At 42.5% G+C, this 13,342-nt stretch overlaps 3 protein-coding genes across 5 annotated transcripts in view; 1 reads left to right on the plus strand and 2 right to left on the minus strand.

Annotated features, from left to right (window-relative positions):
* The window catches only part of LOC109971430 (RNA-binding protein 4B), a 5,796-nt gene extending 5,040 nt beyond the window's left edge, over nucleotides 1-756 (minus strand). The window contains 1 exon segment of the mRNA XM_074527677.1: nucleotides 544-756. The gene's annotated coding sequence lies outside the window, so the exon portion shown is untranslated.
* A 966-nt stretch (nucleotides 757-1,722) lies between these two features.
* Nucleotides 1,723-6,716, minus strand: ccs (copper chaperone for superoxide dismutase). 2 transcript variants are annotated; one of them, XM_020619677.1, is made up of 9 exons: nucleotides 6,646-6,716; nucleotides 5,517-5,575; nucleotides 5,202-5,274; nucleotides 4,647-4,784; nucleotides 3,492-3,666; nucleotides 3,281-3,341; nucleotides 2,829-2,906; nucleotides 2,615-2,718; nucleotides 1,723-2,094 (listed from the first exon to the last, which is right to left on the minus strand). In XM_020619677.1, the coding sequence occupies exons 2-9, from the start codon at nucleotides 5,538-5,540 to the stop codon at nucleotides 1,935-1,937; spliced, it is 813 nt and encodes a 270-aa protein (XP_020475333.1). In that variant the 5' UTR covers nucleotides 5,541-5,575; nucleotides 6,646-6,716; the 3' UTR covers nucleotides 1,723-1,934. The 2 variants fall into 2 exon arrangements, with proteins under 2 accessions (XP_020475333.1, XP_020475332.1); XM_020619676.1 differs by lacking the exon at nucleotides 5,517-5,575 and having other exon boundaries at nucleotides 6,646-6,709.
* Nucleotides 6,717-12,837: 6,121 nt separating this feature from the next.
* Nucleotides 12,838-13,342, plus strand: part of gal3st3 (galactose-3-O-sulfotransferase 3) — a 27,943-nt gene continuing 27,438 nt past the window's right edge. For both annotated transcript variants that reach the window (XM_020619744.1, XM_020619745.1), the window contains exon 1: nucleotides 12,838-13,139. The gene's annotated coding sequence lies outside the window, so the exon portion shown is untranslated. The remainder of the gene's footprint in view (nucleotides 13,140-13,342) is intronic.

Consider the following 13,342-nt stretch of genomic DNA (forward strand, 5'->3'; position numbering starts at 1 on the left):
TTATAGAGCGGGGGGGGGGGGGGGAGAAGCTGGTTTCTGATGACGCAGCAGGATGTGGAATCAACACATTTTCGCTGCTAGAGTCGTTTACAAGCAGAAAAATGTCTGGAAGACAACTGTTCAGTCAGGTGGGCTCGACACGTCGGACGGCTCAGTCCACGACTGCTGTAGAAAAAAGTGAATGACGATGCTTCTTGGTTTTCGCCAAAGCAAAACAAGCGCCACGGAGATAAGAATTAAAAACACTTATTAGACACTATAAGAGGCGCCGAGGAGTATAAACACACACTATTTGACACAGTAACAGCCTCAGTGGTTGAGCCATGCAATGGAACAACAGAGAAGTACATTTTTTTCCGCACAGGAGTGAAAACAGTGTAACACCGAGCGATCCGCGTGCAACAACAACGGCCTCGTAGCCTGTCGCCATAACATACCCGTAGGGAGCAGCTCAACTTTAAGACGAATTAATTACCTCCCGTGCGGCTTAGGGGAGAATAATGCCGCATTAAAACGATTAAATAAAAGGATCTACCATCTTACCTAGGCGGTGCTGTAATTCAAAATGGTAGCGCCTGCTTCCGTTTGAACGTCGGGCATACTGCTGAAGAGGCTGCAGAGGGGGAGGGCTGCTGCAGCTGCTGCACCCGGAGGATGCTGAACCCTCACAAAACGACCCACGAAATACCTCAGAAACACACAGTACACGTACACGAAGCCTGTACATGCCCGTTTAATTTATTAGAGCCACTACAAGAATAAACGCTACCTTCAGAGCCACGGGGTCCTGCGCCAAAGGGACAAGCAACAAGTGCGACAATTCAGTTCGAGCTCATTGGGTGCTGTGAAAACAAATGACACAGAGGAGTTAAAAGTGCAATATTTATTAACCAAATATACCCATGTAATACTCTGGTCTCAGCCTGTTAAATGTCAAGGTCCCTCCTTTCTCTCTTTTATGACTGCAAACTGAATAGATCTGGGATTTACACAGACATTAAAGCCATTTGGTCCTGGGAAACTGTAAAGGGCATTTTTATTAGTTAATGGTCGTTTTAAGAGTACGTTTTTAAAGCAACATATGAACCAACATGATAAACAATCCTTATTTGCAGCCCTGCATTAGTCTTATTACAGTGAGAAGACAGATGCTCAGTTTGAAAAACACAATGCATAACTTGCTACACACTCTTAACAGCAGGTTAAGTTATCCATGTTTCAGCTCAGTCTCTTTCTCCCCACTACATTTGGGTCTCTTGTATTCACACTACCACCCCTTGGTTTGGCAAGTCATTCAGTCATTTATTACTTCTTACACTCTACTCGACTCAACACCTGGTGTTTCACCTGATCTGGGTGGAGGTTATTGTGATAAACAATCATCAAACAACTTTTAAACTTATGTAGATTTAGTAAATCATTTTTCTAAATGATTAGCTACCCCACAATGGTTCCACATATCCAACTGTGTACAAGCCCCCCCGGGTCAGGAATCAGTCAAGTAGCATGTAAAAGTAGCAGGATGTTAGTGGTGCCATTTAACTATTACTGTTTTATCAAGACTAGCATAATTAACTTTCATAGCAAACCAGACCATTTCTCCTAGTAGCACAAAATGGATATCCTAGATCTTACAAGCGCATCAATTCAGACTGTGACGATTTAGCCGTGTCAAACATAACAGCATTAACAGACATGCAGGTAATCAGTGGTGTCTTTCCCCTTGCCTGTTTTAATCTATTTTAGTGCATTTAAAACCCTCACAGACACACTGCAGCTGCAAGGACATTTGATTTTATCGCATAGAAAATTAGGCAATTATTTGTTTTGTCTGGAAATGTACTCTTCAGCACTCCCCCTCTGACCCCGTGTCAACAAATGTCCTCCCATTTTCTGTCTGATGCTCTTGTTTCTCTGACTGCTGTGTCCCAGGTTCAGAGGTGTGCTGATGGCGTGTCCGTGTCAGCCTTGCTTCGGCCTTTCCCGGCTATCGGCCTGTCTCTCTCCTCCCAGAGTGTGACCCCGTCGCAGGTACAAATCTGTTTGGGATTCTGGAAAAGGCTTGCAGACCTTGCAATGATCCCACAGGCCAGCCTGCAAAGGACAGAAGTGGAGAGAAAAATGAAGACTTTTTGCAACAATACACATATATATAACTCAAAATCAGTCTCATTACTTGACAAATGCTTCATAAAATATTTTATAATGCATAGTTACATATATATAACCATATGAAAGTATGTTGGAATTACTTTCACAAAACAATCCCAACTCAAGGTCCATTTAAACACTTTGGTCAAATTACAATTATAGCTTTTAGTCATGGACATCATGCAAACAGTAGGTGTCACTTGAGAAGATTCCAAATTTGCTGCTCTGGAACCCCAGTATTACATCAGTATATACACAAAAAAATACATTGAGAAGCTAAACTGAGCAGAGACAGACCATATTACATAAACACCTTGTGCAGTCTGAAACATCAGCACAAACCGCAGCCTCCAAAGTCACCAGTGCTGGTTCAACGCCTCTCAGCGGCTACAGCTAACACTGCCCGTCTGTAATCAGTTATTCCCAGATGCCTGCCAGCTTATCCATTCTGCTGCTGACCTACCTTTCCCCTGAGTTTCCAGTTTGTTTGGAAAGAATGTGACCCCCTCGACCCAGGTCGTCCTCCTCCGTATCCACTACCAGCGATCGGCCAATCACGTCCCAAACCTGCAGCGTGGTTTCAAGAAACATCTTTGCTTCCTAAATCTTCATTTCTCTCAGTATACTGTAGTTACATGGCTTACTACCAGTGCCAGATATAACTGTGTGCATGTTACCTTTAGTTGGCTGTCTTCTAGTCTAAATGAGGCTCTGCCATCTGGTCCAGCAACAATATTTCCCAGATCACCTACATGCTGAACAACAAGACTGCATGTTAGAATTCTACAAGACACAGTGAATAAACAAGGTTTATACAGCACACAAGCCAGAAAACACCGCCTCAGTTACAGCAGCTCTTCCAAACACTTGCTTGAACATTTCACACCTGGAACAGAGCTGCTCAAAATGGCCCCTGAAGGGACAAACCTGGGGGATATCACATCTTCTATTTGGCTTGTGTTGAAGTTTTACATCTCTTGAGGGATTGTCAGAATTTTTGAGTCTTTGATTTACTTTGTTTTGCTCCTTGAGCCTCTTACATCAAAATGTTCTGGCACAGCTGATCATCACAAAGCAAGTAGGATCCAAATTTATAAAAATGAACAATATGAAGTTACATAGACTGTACCCTTTCAGAGTCCCCTGGACCGCCATGTTGTCTTCCAAAGGGGTTAAAGTGCTCTCCACAACTGGAGAAAGACACTGAAATTAGTCACATATAAAATGTGTAATAAATTAGTTGGCAGTGTAATTTTATACATTTAACTGTGGGTAAATATAAAACTTCTTGACTCCAACAGAGAAACATGGATGCCCATCCTGTCACTTTGTGATCCTACCTGAGGCAGCCTAGCGTGAGGTCCCCTAAGGTGTGGACATGGAGGCCGTGGGGTCCAGGCTCCAGCCCATCAATGGTGCCATCGATCAGGCAGCGCTCCTCAGCCAGCTGCAGGAAACGCACCACCCCCTGGACTGTTCCCGGACCAGACAGCATGGCCACTGCTGAAACCAGGTCTGTCAATGTGTACACTGTGATCACACTTGTGTTTACATCTGACTGGCACACAATTCAGTTTGCAATTTCAGTTTACAGAGTATGGAGGCATCATAAATGCACCTGGAACAACGGCCAGCGATCAGATTGTTTCTGATAAGTTTTTTTAAGTGAGAAACTGAGCTGAATGTATAAATACAAGGACCAGTTACCATTTTAATCCTATCTACAAAAGCAGCCAATGTTCTGAAATGTTAAATTTGTTCTAAAACAACCACCATACAAAACCTTTGTCTAACTAAATAGGAAATTTTGGTTTTAAATCCGAAAATATCTGCTTTATAACTCAAGTCAACAAGCCTAGAAATCTGACCAGACTTTTGGTACTGGACAGTGCTGAGAACACATTTCGGTCGGTATTAAAAGGTGCTGAGATCTGTTAGGTAATTTCTTAGTTAGATAGATATTGATTAGAGATCTGTTGTATTAAAAAATGTTAGTGTAGACAGGATGTCTAGCTCAGGCTGTTAAATGCTTAGTTCATTGTCATGAGTTCTGCAGGCTGCATATGTGGGCCCCTGAATGTCCTGTATGTTTTTAGATGCACACCACTAATCAACAGCCACGCACTTGAATTTTCTCCATGTTTTGACTACTGCTCTGGTCAGCTGCCAAGCTGGCATATCAGGTGACGTCACGGTTTGACGTTGCCCGTATAGGATGGGGCTAGCCCAACGAAGTGATTAAAATTGTATAGGGTATTAGGTTTGGGGTCTTTTTCATCTTCCGGGCTGCCTGCACGCAGTTTTGGGGGTGGAAGATGCCTGGACGTGTAATGTTAATTTTGCCTGTGATCCTTTGAATAAACCAGCACGGTTATATTTTTTTATATACTCAAGTGGTCCGCTTCGTCTCTCTGAGTTCCTGGTTGAAAGAACCGGACGTGGCTTTATAATAGAATAGAGCCTTTAGATCCGACATCCAGCCTATTGTTTCTCACCTTGCTCCGACCCTCCGAAGCCTTTCAGCACAGCCCTGCGTCCAGTGCTTTCTATCAGAGTCTGCACCTCTGCACTGGTCAGAGCAGATTCCACCAACACCTGCTCTTTACCGACATCAATACTGACAGACTTCACTCCTGCAATTACATTAGAACCAATGGACATTGTCAGGTTGTCCCAAGGTTGTGCTAGCCTAGCATTTAGAAATATCTGTAGGTATATCAACTTTTCACTTTTTTACCTACAACTAGTACAAATGAGACAGTTCTTTCCCAGACAGAGTTTAGGAGAATATCAGGAAATAAACTGGGGTTTATGTAAAATGTAGCATAATCCATATGACGTCTGTAGAACTTATTTGGATCTTAGATGTTTTGTTTATTGCATTCTTTTCTACAGATTAGTTACATGCATTTTAATGTAAAACATTACATGCAAAGTGCTACAAATGTGCAAATAAAACTTGACTTACTAAGGAACAGGACATAATGGAGTCATGAAAAACATTTATACTGCAACTTGAATGTGTGAACAATGGGCAGACATGAACACACCTGGTTTACCCTCCAACGCAGCTCTGACTTTATTTGCGCATCGCTCACATGTCATCTGCACTGCAAACTCCAACTGTGGAAGGGAAAATGTACACCAAACACCTGTAGCTAATAGCAGGCATTTATAAACTTTACATCTGTATCTGCAGCATGTAGCTAAACCTGGACAGTTAAGTAACTGCGCAGGGTAGTACTGGAGTTTATCATTTTAGCCAGGAGCAGAATTCAAGACATTGTTTTGACGATTTATTATTAGCACTAAAATTGTCACTCCGCACAACATGAACTTAAGGCGTGACAAAAACAACGTCAAACCTTGGTTGGCCTCTGTGTGTCCATTATGACCCAGCACGTCGCCGCCTGGCAGCTGACAACTGAATTAAATAGATAACACTTTCAGAAACGGAAACGAAACGACTGTACTTGCTGACCACATCTATGCTCTGCTACTGATGGGCGCCGCCATGTTTGTGGGGTCACAGTGACGGTGCTGCACGTTACCGCCACCAGGTGTCACTTACCTGCCACTGCAAGTCATTTATTTTTTATCTTCGGCGGACAAACATCTTTACCTTCGGCTGTATTAGATCATTTGAGAAACGTGTGACATTCTCGGTGGCGAAAAAGTGCACAATTCTGTTACTTAAAATCAAGTAACTCCTTTTAATTAATACTATATTTTATATTATATTGGTGTATTTTGTACCGTTATACTATGGCCTTTTATATTTATATTAAATATTACATACCAATACTTAACACTATTTTGGTGTAGTTTATATCACCAGCTTCATATACAGTATACTTTGCTGATCTTGCTATTAAAACATTACTATGTCACTTCACTTGAGACCGTATTGCACCACTAGTTTACAGCACTGTACGTGTAATTTGTTATTTTAATTTAATATACACACACACACACTTCTAAATGTTCCTATTTTAAACTCTTTAAATCTGTGCCTATTGCTGTCCTACACTGCTCCCCCTGTAGTATCAAAAGAGGTTTAGTTTTTTAAAAGCCAAATAAGAATTTGACAAGGAACCAAACAGGAACATATTTTGTAGTTAAAATATTTGAAAAATTAAGACATGATCTTCATGCAAAAAACCCAAATGGTTATTCTACATGTTGTCTTGGCCAGGACTGTTAAGGATTACTGGCTAGGTAGGACCCAAATATGCAGACACACGAGGCAAGGGAAGGTTCAAGTAGAACATTTAATAAATAATACAGGACGAAAGACCAAAGGGAAAAAAAATACAAGGGCTCAACCTGATGACAAGAAACAAGGGATACCAAAGGGCTAAACTAAGCAGTTTGGTCAGGGACCTGAGTAAAAAGCCAAACTGGAGAAAATAGCCAAAGAACTAGTGACATATCTAAGAAACAAACCAAACTAAACCAGGACAGGGACAAACATGAAACAGATTCAAGGCTTACGTGAACAGGCAGGGTGTCATGAACAGACATGGCAAGCAGAATGAACCAGCAAGAGGCTGCGGGAAAGGAGGAGAATATATACACAAGAGAGAAGAGGATAGTGAGGGACAGGTGAACATGAGTGGTGATTGCAGACCGGAGTAAAGCTGGGACAGGTGTGGGGACAAAGAACAGGAAGTCTAACCAAAATAAAAGCACCAAACAGGAAGCTAATCCACAAACCATAACAAGGAGACTTTGTAAAAGAGATTTTTAATCTCAGTTAGGATTCCCTGGTAAAACAAAGGATAAATAAATTTATTAATTTAGTTTATTGTTATTAAGGTGCCTCAGAATGACCACATCTCTAATGTGACCAAAATCATCATCCTAACAATCCCGTTTCAAATTTTTTAAGGGTGAGTGCTGCGTTAGGGTTGTAAAAATCCATTAAAGTTATAACTCATCAGTAATGTAAATCAGGCTTACAAATGGGCCAAAATATGCAAAGCACTACTTTGATGAAAAGACAAGCATCTACTAGAGCAGACCATGCAGAAACTACCTTTAATGGTTTTATCAGGGTCAGACCAGGGGAGGAGGGGACACAGATGATTGTCATGTATGGTTGATATTACATCACCATGAAGGTTGTAGGCTTAATGATGATTGCATCCTCCAGTGTGTAGCAGCCTTCATAATGTGTATAGATTGTCAAAATGCAGATTAAAACTCCATGCTCAGTATGGGAGACCACCACTACTCTGATGACTGCTGCCCAGGTTTTTGGAGGCTAGAGAGACCAGTGTGTGTGTATACATCATACCTCTTGGCATCTTTTTTTTATAATACAGATAAGCAGCAGGAGACAGCAGATGACCACGGTGTGGTGTAAAATCTGGGCCGCAAGTCTAAAATAAAAGCTTCTAAATAAAACCTCATCCAGCTAAATGTGAGGTAAGTTAAGAGTGACACACATTCATTCATCTACCATGTGTGGTGATCCAGAAACATGGTGGTCATTACATCAAACCAACACCAACGGGCCAATGTTTTACACCGAAGAAAGCTGAGTGGCAGCTCAGCTGGAGCACAGCCCCTTCCATATGTGGCGGATCATTGGCTTTGACCTTTGACCTCAGTAATATGACCACGGGCTTTGAGAGGGATGAACACTGGCCTGAAAACCACATAAGCACTGCCTTTCATTTGTGTGCTGAGCGATCCTTTCTTCCCAGTCTTCACACACACCACCCACATGGGTTATGAATTTATTCAGTGTATAGGAAGCTATCTAAACCCTTTGTCTTTATTATGTTGATCCTCAGCAGTGAGCTCTCCAGCCACAGACAAGGAGGGAGACCTGCAGTGACACCTGAGCCTAAGGGAGGGGGATCTCATTAACAAGCAAATATACGTACAGAGCTAGAAAGTGGTGTAACACCTAATCGCTACTCGAACCCTGTCTATAGCAAAGTGAGAAAGAGAGTAAGGAGTATGGAGGAGAAGAAAATGATGGATGGAACAAATGGAACAGAGGAAGAAGAGACAAAAGGAAGGCTGAAGAAAATGAGAAAAGACAGCCCAAGAAAGAAGTTGACAAAGAGGTGTCCGTGTGTTCGGATAGGGCAGGGCTGACAGGAAGTGCTGACAGCCCTGTGTGGAACAGTAGAGGCTGTATCTGAACTAAATGAGGCACTATCCCTGCTCTACTCCTCCTGTTAGCACTGACCTGGAGTCTGGTATATTCTCATTCTAAAAACTTCAAGAAAGATAAGCAGCTCTTGTTTCAGTGACCAATGCAAGGAAGCAAAGCTGCCAAAATTAGAATAATGAAGTGTTAGGTAATTTCTTACTCAGGCAGGATGAATATTGTTAGTAGCATGATACTGTATGTTCAGCCGTAATCTTAATCATAATATCTTCTGAGGCTTACTGTTCGGACATGTCCCTGAATGTCCTGTATGTTTTTAGATACACACCACACTCACACACACATTGATTCTCTCCATGTTTTGACTACTGCTACGGTCAGCTGTGAAGCTGGCATATCAGGTGACGTCACGGTTGACGTTCCTGTGTAGCATGGGCTAGCCCAACCAAGGGATAAAATTGTATAGGCATGAGGGTTCAGGGTCTTTTATCCTCCATGCTGCCTGCACGCAGGTTTTGGGGTGGAAGATGCCTGGATGTGTAATGTTAATTTTACCTGTGATCCTTTGAATAAACCAGCACGGTTATTTTTTATATATCCAAGTGGTCCGCCTCGTCTCTTTGAGTTCCTGGTTAGAAGAACTGGGTAATATCTTACAGAAGCAACCTACAATGGCCTACACAGAGAAGCACATACACTACACATGTGCTAACAAGGAAAACGCAAGCTACAATGGCCTACATAGAGAAGCACATACACTACACATGTGCTAACAAGGAAAACAGTCAAAGCTGATTGCAAATTGATTAGTTAGTTAAGTTTGATGATGATTGTTTTTAGCTTCAGCACAGAATCAGAAGCTCACGATTCAATCGAAAGCTTCTTAATAGCTAAATAGATCTTATGGTGGGATTGTTTTGTTCATTTGAACAATAACCGTAAGCCAACGCAGGGATGTATGAGATGGTTTGTCTTGTTAATACTCTGCTGTGGTATTTTGCGGCAGCCCCCAGTCCTTTTAGGTAGAGCAGTGAGAGGGGCATTAGTAATCTCACCACCTACAGATGAATTCATATCCAAGTTTTTCTGCAAATTCATAGATCAGATGTCAGAATCATCACCTGCACCCACATTTCTGACCTTTGTAGCACATTCAAGAGACAGAGAGGCTAAAGGAGAAGATGTATCAGTGCCACAGAGGCTTAACAGGCTCTGAAACATACCAAAATGTTGTTGGAGTTTAACTCTGAGGCTTACACAACCATACTATCCACATTTTCGGCACTTTGGACCAGTACATACTGGATTCTCACCACCATCTGCACATTTACCTTCAGTCCCCAACCAAATGTGTGTGCAGACACACAAAGCCCATTTCTTGAAATGGGAAAAAGTCATGTAAAAAGATGAATCATGCCCAGAGATGATATGCTTCTTTTTCAGGCACAATCCAAAACGGTGCTGCACACATTTTACAGAATCCAACCGCTGAACCTCGCTGTGCTTTTACTTGTGACACCTCATGCTGAATTATTCAGCTCCTGAAAGGAGTAGTGGAGCCTGTTAGCGGTGTGTGGGACCCAACAGAGGCCAGAGCGATGCCACAGCCCAGCCAGAGAGCTCTCCATGACTTCTGATTACACCCTGACAGCTCAAATGGAAGGTGAAGCCAAGCGCGGTCAGGGCATGGTGTCTTGCGGACACACAGGGATTCATGTTTGTAAAAATACATGGTCTGTGACTTTATTCTGGGTGTACTTGTTTTCAGTCTTTAGAAAAAATACTAAAGGCAAGAGCAATCCATCACTGGAAAGTGATGGATTGCAGGATTTTGTCAATCTCAGCACACAAGAGGCTTTTAAATCAAAATCCAGAGAACAGCCTTTGGTTTCGAAAAACAATCAGAAGACACCTCTAAAAATAATGAAACTCATCTTGTAGACAGCACATATACTGTAAATATATAACCCACACATGACTGAGAATAACCCATGAGTGTGCAATCACTCCTACACTTTTGCTCATTTCTTATTGGTCTAATTCTTGTGTGGATGAAATCAATAAAAGCAATTATAGGGAAGGGTAATGTTGTGAATCATAAAATATTACTGCTGCCATTTTTAGGAGCAATGAACAACTAAGAGCACTCTGTGAGAATGGATAAATATTTGTTTAGTAAATTGGAAATTAGATAACTGACAAAATTTTTGTGAACATCTGTCCAATCAAATCAACCACAGTCCAGAAAAAAGCAGGAGAAGAAACAAGAGAAAGTGCTCAATAAATCAGAAAACAGCTCCTTAGACAAATACCGTCCATTCAGCACCGAGGTGTCATGCATTATTGCTGACCCACAAACAATCTTAACACCATGAATGCAATGAATTACAATGCCAGCGGGGTGTTTAACAGGCTATGGGCAAACTCTACAGCTCATCATGGAGAGCATCATTAGGAAGAAGAGACAGCATTGCCTAATCAAAGTCTACTGTGCCCTCCTGGAATATCGACCCAGTATGGAGGAGGCACTACACTGCAGTGTGGGGAGCAAACACAATAACTCATTAAATCATTACACCCCTGAGTCCAGATCATTACTCAATCTGTCTGTGATGAAGCAGCATGAATCTTAAGCCCCGCTGGAAATTACTAGTGGATACAATATAGCATGAAAAATTAGAGAGATTTAATAGGAAGTAAAAGCCAGCCGGCACATGGAGGTCACCAGCTAAAAATGGCCTTTTAAGTAGGCTACCACTCATCATTATTCTGTAAGGAACTGTGCAAGAAACATATAACAAAAAGGAAAATAAAATGACCATAAAATAAATTCTTTTAAAATTTGCTCTGAGTAGGATTGACTCACTATGACCCACTTCAGAAATAATACACAACTAACACACAAAAAAGATCAAATTAATCTACCATAGCCAATATACTGAAATGCACACAAGTCTCTAATACTCGAGGATATTCTTGGAGGAATAAAACAAAATCAATTTAGCTGGGTTGCATGCAAGCTGCAACCTCTGAAGCTGTGAAATGGAGCCGGTGTTATGGGAGATTACAAGCAACAAAGGTTCAAGGTTGGATAACATAGTGAGTGCCCTAGACCCTTGGGCAACCAGGGTGCCTTTGCATGAAACCTTTAAAAGAGCATTCTAACTTCAATGTTTTACTTCCATACAGTCTGGGGACTAATAAGAGACAGATAAAAAAAGAAGAGAAAGGCCACAACTGAAGCTGAAAAGACCAAAAGATTATGACTGTAAGATTCCTACATTTACCATAATGCAACTAAAATCACCTTTGCATTAGACCCACCCAGCCTCCCTGCCCACATCTTTTTATGCTCCAAGATGGAAATGTAGCTTTCAGTTACAGCCTTAAACCAAGACTGACCCTGACTGTTTTCAAAGGACTGTCCTCATCAGTTGTTTCAGCAAGTGGCAAAGATCTGCAGTGGCCAAGTATGACTCTTGTTCCACAAGGGAGGAAAACGTGATGGTTTTACAGAAACACAAAGTTTGGAGAAGAGGCCAAGGTGGACAGATGGGTCAGCTAAATGTCAGACGTGGCCACAGGAAAGGTCAGTGTTTGTTTGTACCAGCACTCAGTGTTGGTTTCTTTTATGACTGTGGTTGTTCCCAAGTGTTTATTACTGTAATCATGACAGCCACAGGTAACAAAGCAGTGGGCAACTGTGGTTCAGTGGGTAGAGCAGTCATCTCCCAACCAGAGGGTTGGAAGTTTGAATCAAGGTGCCTACAGTCCACATGTCCAAGTGTCATTGGGCAAGACACTGAACCCCCAAGTTGTCCCCGATGGTTAGAGCCATCGATGTGAGTTGGCGCTGCAGATGGCTGCCATCGGTTCTGTACGGGAAACAAATTCCTTGTGTGTAACATACCTGGCCAAATAAAGGTGATTATCCTTATCCAGTTCGTTTGCCAAACTTTGTGGGTTTTGTGTCTAAACCAAAGGGGGTTCACATCAAAAAACTACGATTTGTTCTGCTGATAGGAGCATCAGATCAGAAGACAATTTGCATGTGCATAGAAACTGTGCACAAACCAAGGCAATCTACAATACCACACCGTTCTCTGTTAGGAAAAAATATGCAAATAATGCATGAGGGAGGCCCCACTCCTGGGTTTCCCTGTGGCCTAACAATTCTAAGGCTGTCAATTTATATATCAGCCTGCAATCAAGTCCCAGTTCACATTGAAATCACCTTCATTGTTGTGTCAAGGGACTTCAGGTTAAAGCAGAATGCAAAGGGAAGAAACAGCTGGCAACTAATAAAGAACATGGGACTTATCCTACACTTCAAGTCCCCGACCTGTTATAGAAGTATGACTGTATGGGCACACATGGGTGAGATTCCGTTAGGACTGTCCATGCGCATTAACGTGTGCCGGTGTGTGTGCATGAAGACCATATGTGCATACTGTGTGCCTGCGTGCGTCCTCATCACAGGCACAAAGACGCACGCATTGGCTGCTGGAGAGAGGGAGAGAGAGAGAGAGAGAGAGAGAGAGAGAGAGAGAGAGAGTCGGTGGTGGTAGGGGGTGGGGGGCAACCGTCGCCCGTTTTGCTTCACGAGTCGCTCGGATCCTCCGTTGACAGACGGGGAGCAGGTCGGGTACCTCACTGACTGCGACACCGAAACAGTCGCCAAACGGCACCGACACCAGACAAAACTAGTTGAGAAAGAGCGGAGGAAAAATAAAATAGAAGAGAAAGGAAGAAGAGGATCGAAGGACAGGAGAACGGAGGGACAGGCATCCGGCTGGCCGGGAGCCCTACAGGAGGACAAATCACCGCTACGACCTCACATCACAGCTCTGTGATGACAAAGGTTGGTGACGGCGTGTTCCCATTGTGTAACATCAGCATCCGTGTCCTGTCTTAAATGGCGTCTTTAGTCCCCATTGTAGAGTAGTAGACGTGTCTGATGTGCTGCAAAAAAGCGTGGAACAAGAGGACATTTAAAGGCGCTTGTGTTTGTTTCTGTTGTGCCCGCGCTTCGCTTTCTTGTCCCTGCTTTGTGGCTGGAGCATT

The sequence above is a fragment of the Monopterus albus genome, unplaced genomic scaffold (genome assembly GCF_001952655.1).
Source record: "Monopterus albus unplaced genomic scaffold, M_albus_1.0 scaffold225.1, whole genome shotgun sequence".
Taxonomy (NCBI): domain Eukaryota; kingdom Metazoa; phylum Chordata; class Actinopteri; order Synbranchiformes; family Synbranchidae; genus Monopterus; species Monopterus albus.

What these genes read in the sequence shown, in the direction of transcription:
- ccs (XM_020619676.1), bottom strand. Translation starts at nt 6,675, where the DNA reads ATGTCTGTTCATGACACCCTGCCTGTTCAC. An exon ending in ATGACACCCTGCCTGTTCAC is followed by an intron (nt 5,275 to 6,645) that starts GTAAGCCTTGAA and finishes TCCCTTCCACAG; the next exon opens with TTGGAGTTTGCAGTGCAGAT. An exon ending in TGCGTTGGAGGGTAAACCAG is followed by an intron (nt 4,785 to 5,201) that starts GTGTGTTCATGT and finishes ATGTAATTGCAG; the next exon opens with GAGTGAAGTCTGTCAGTATT.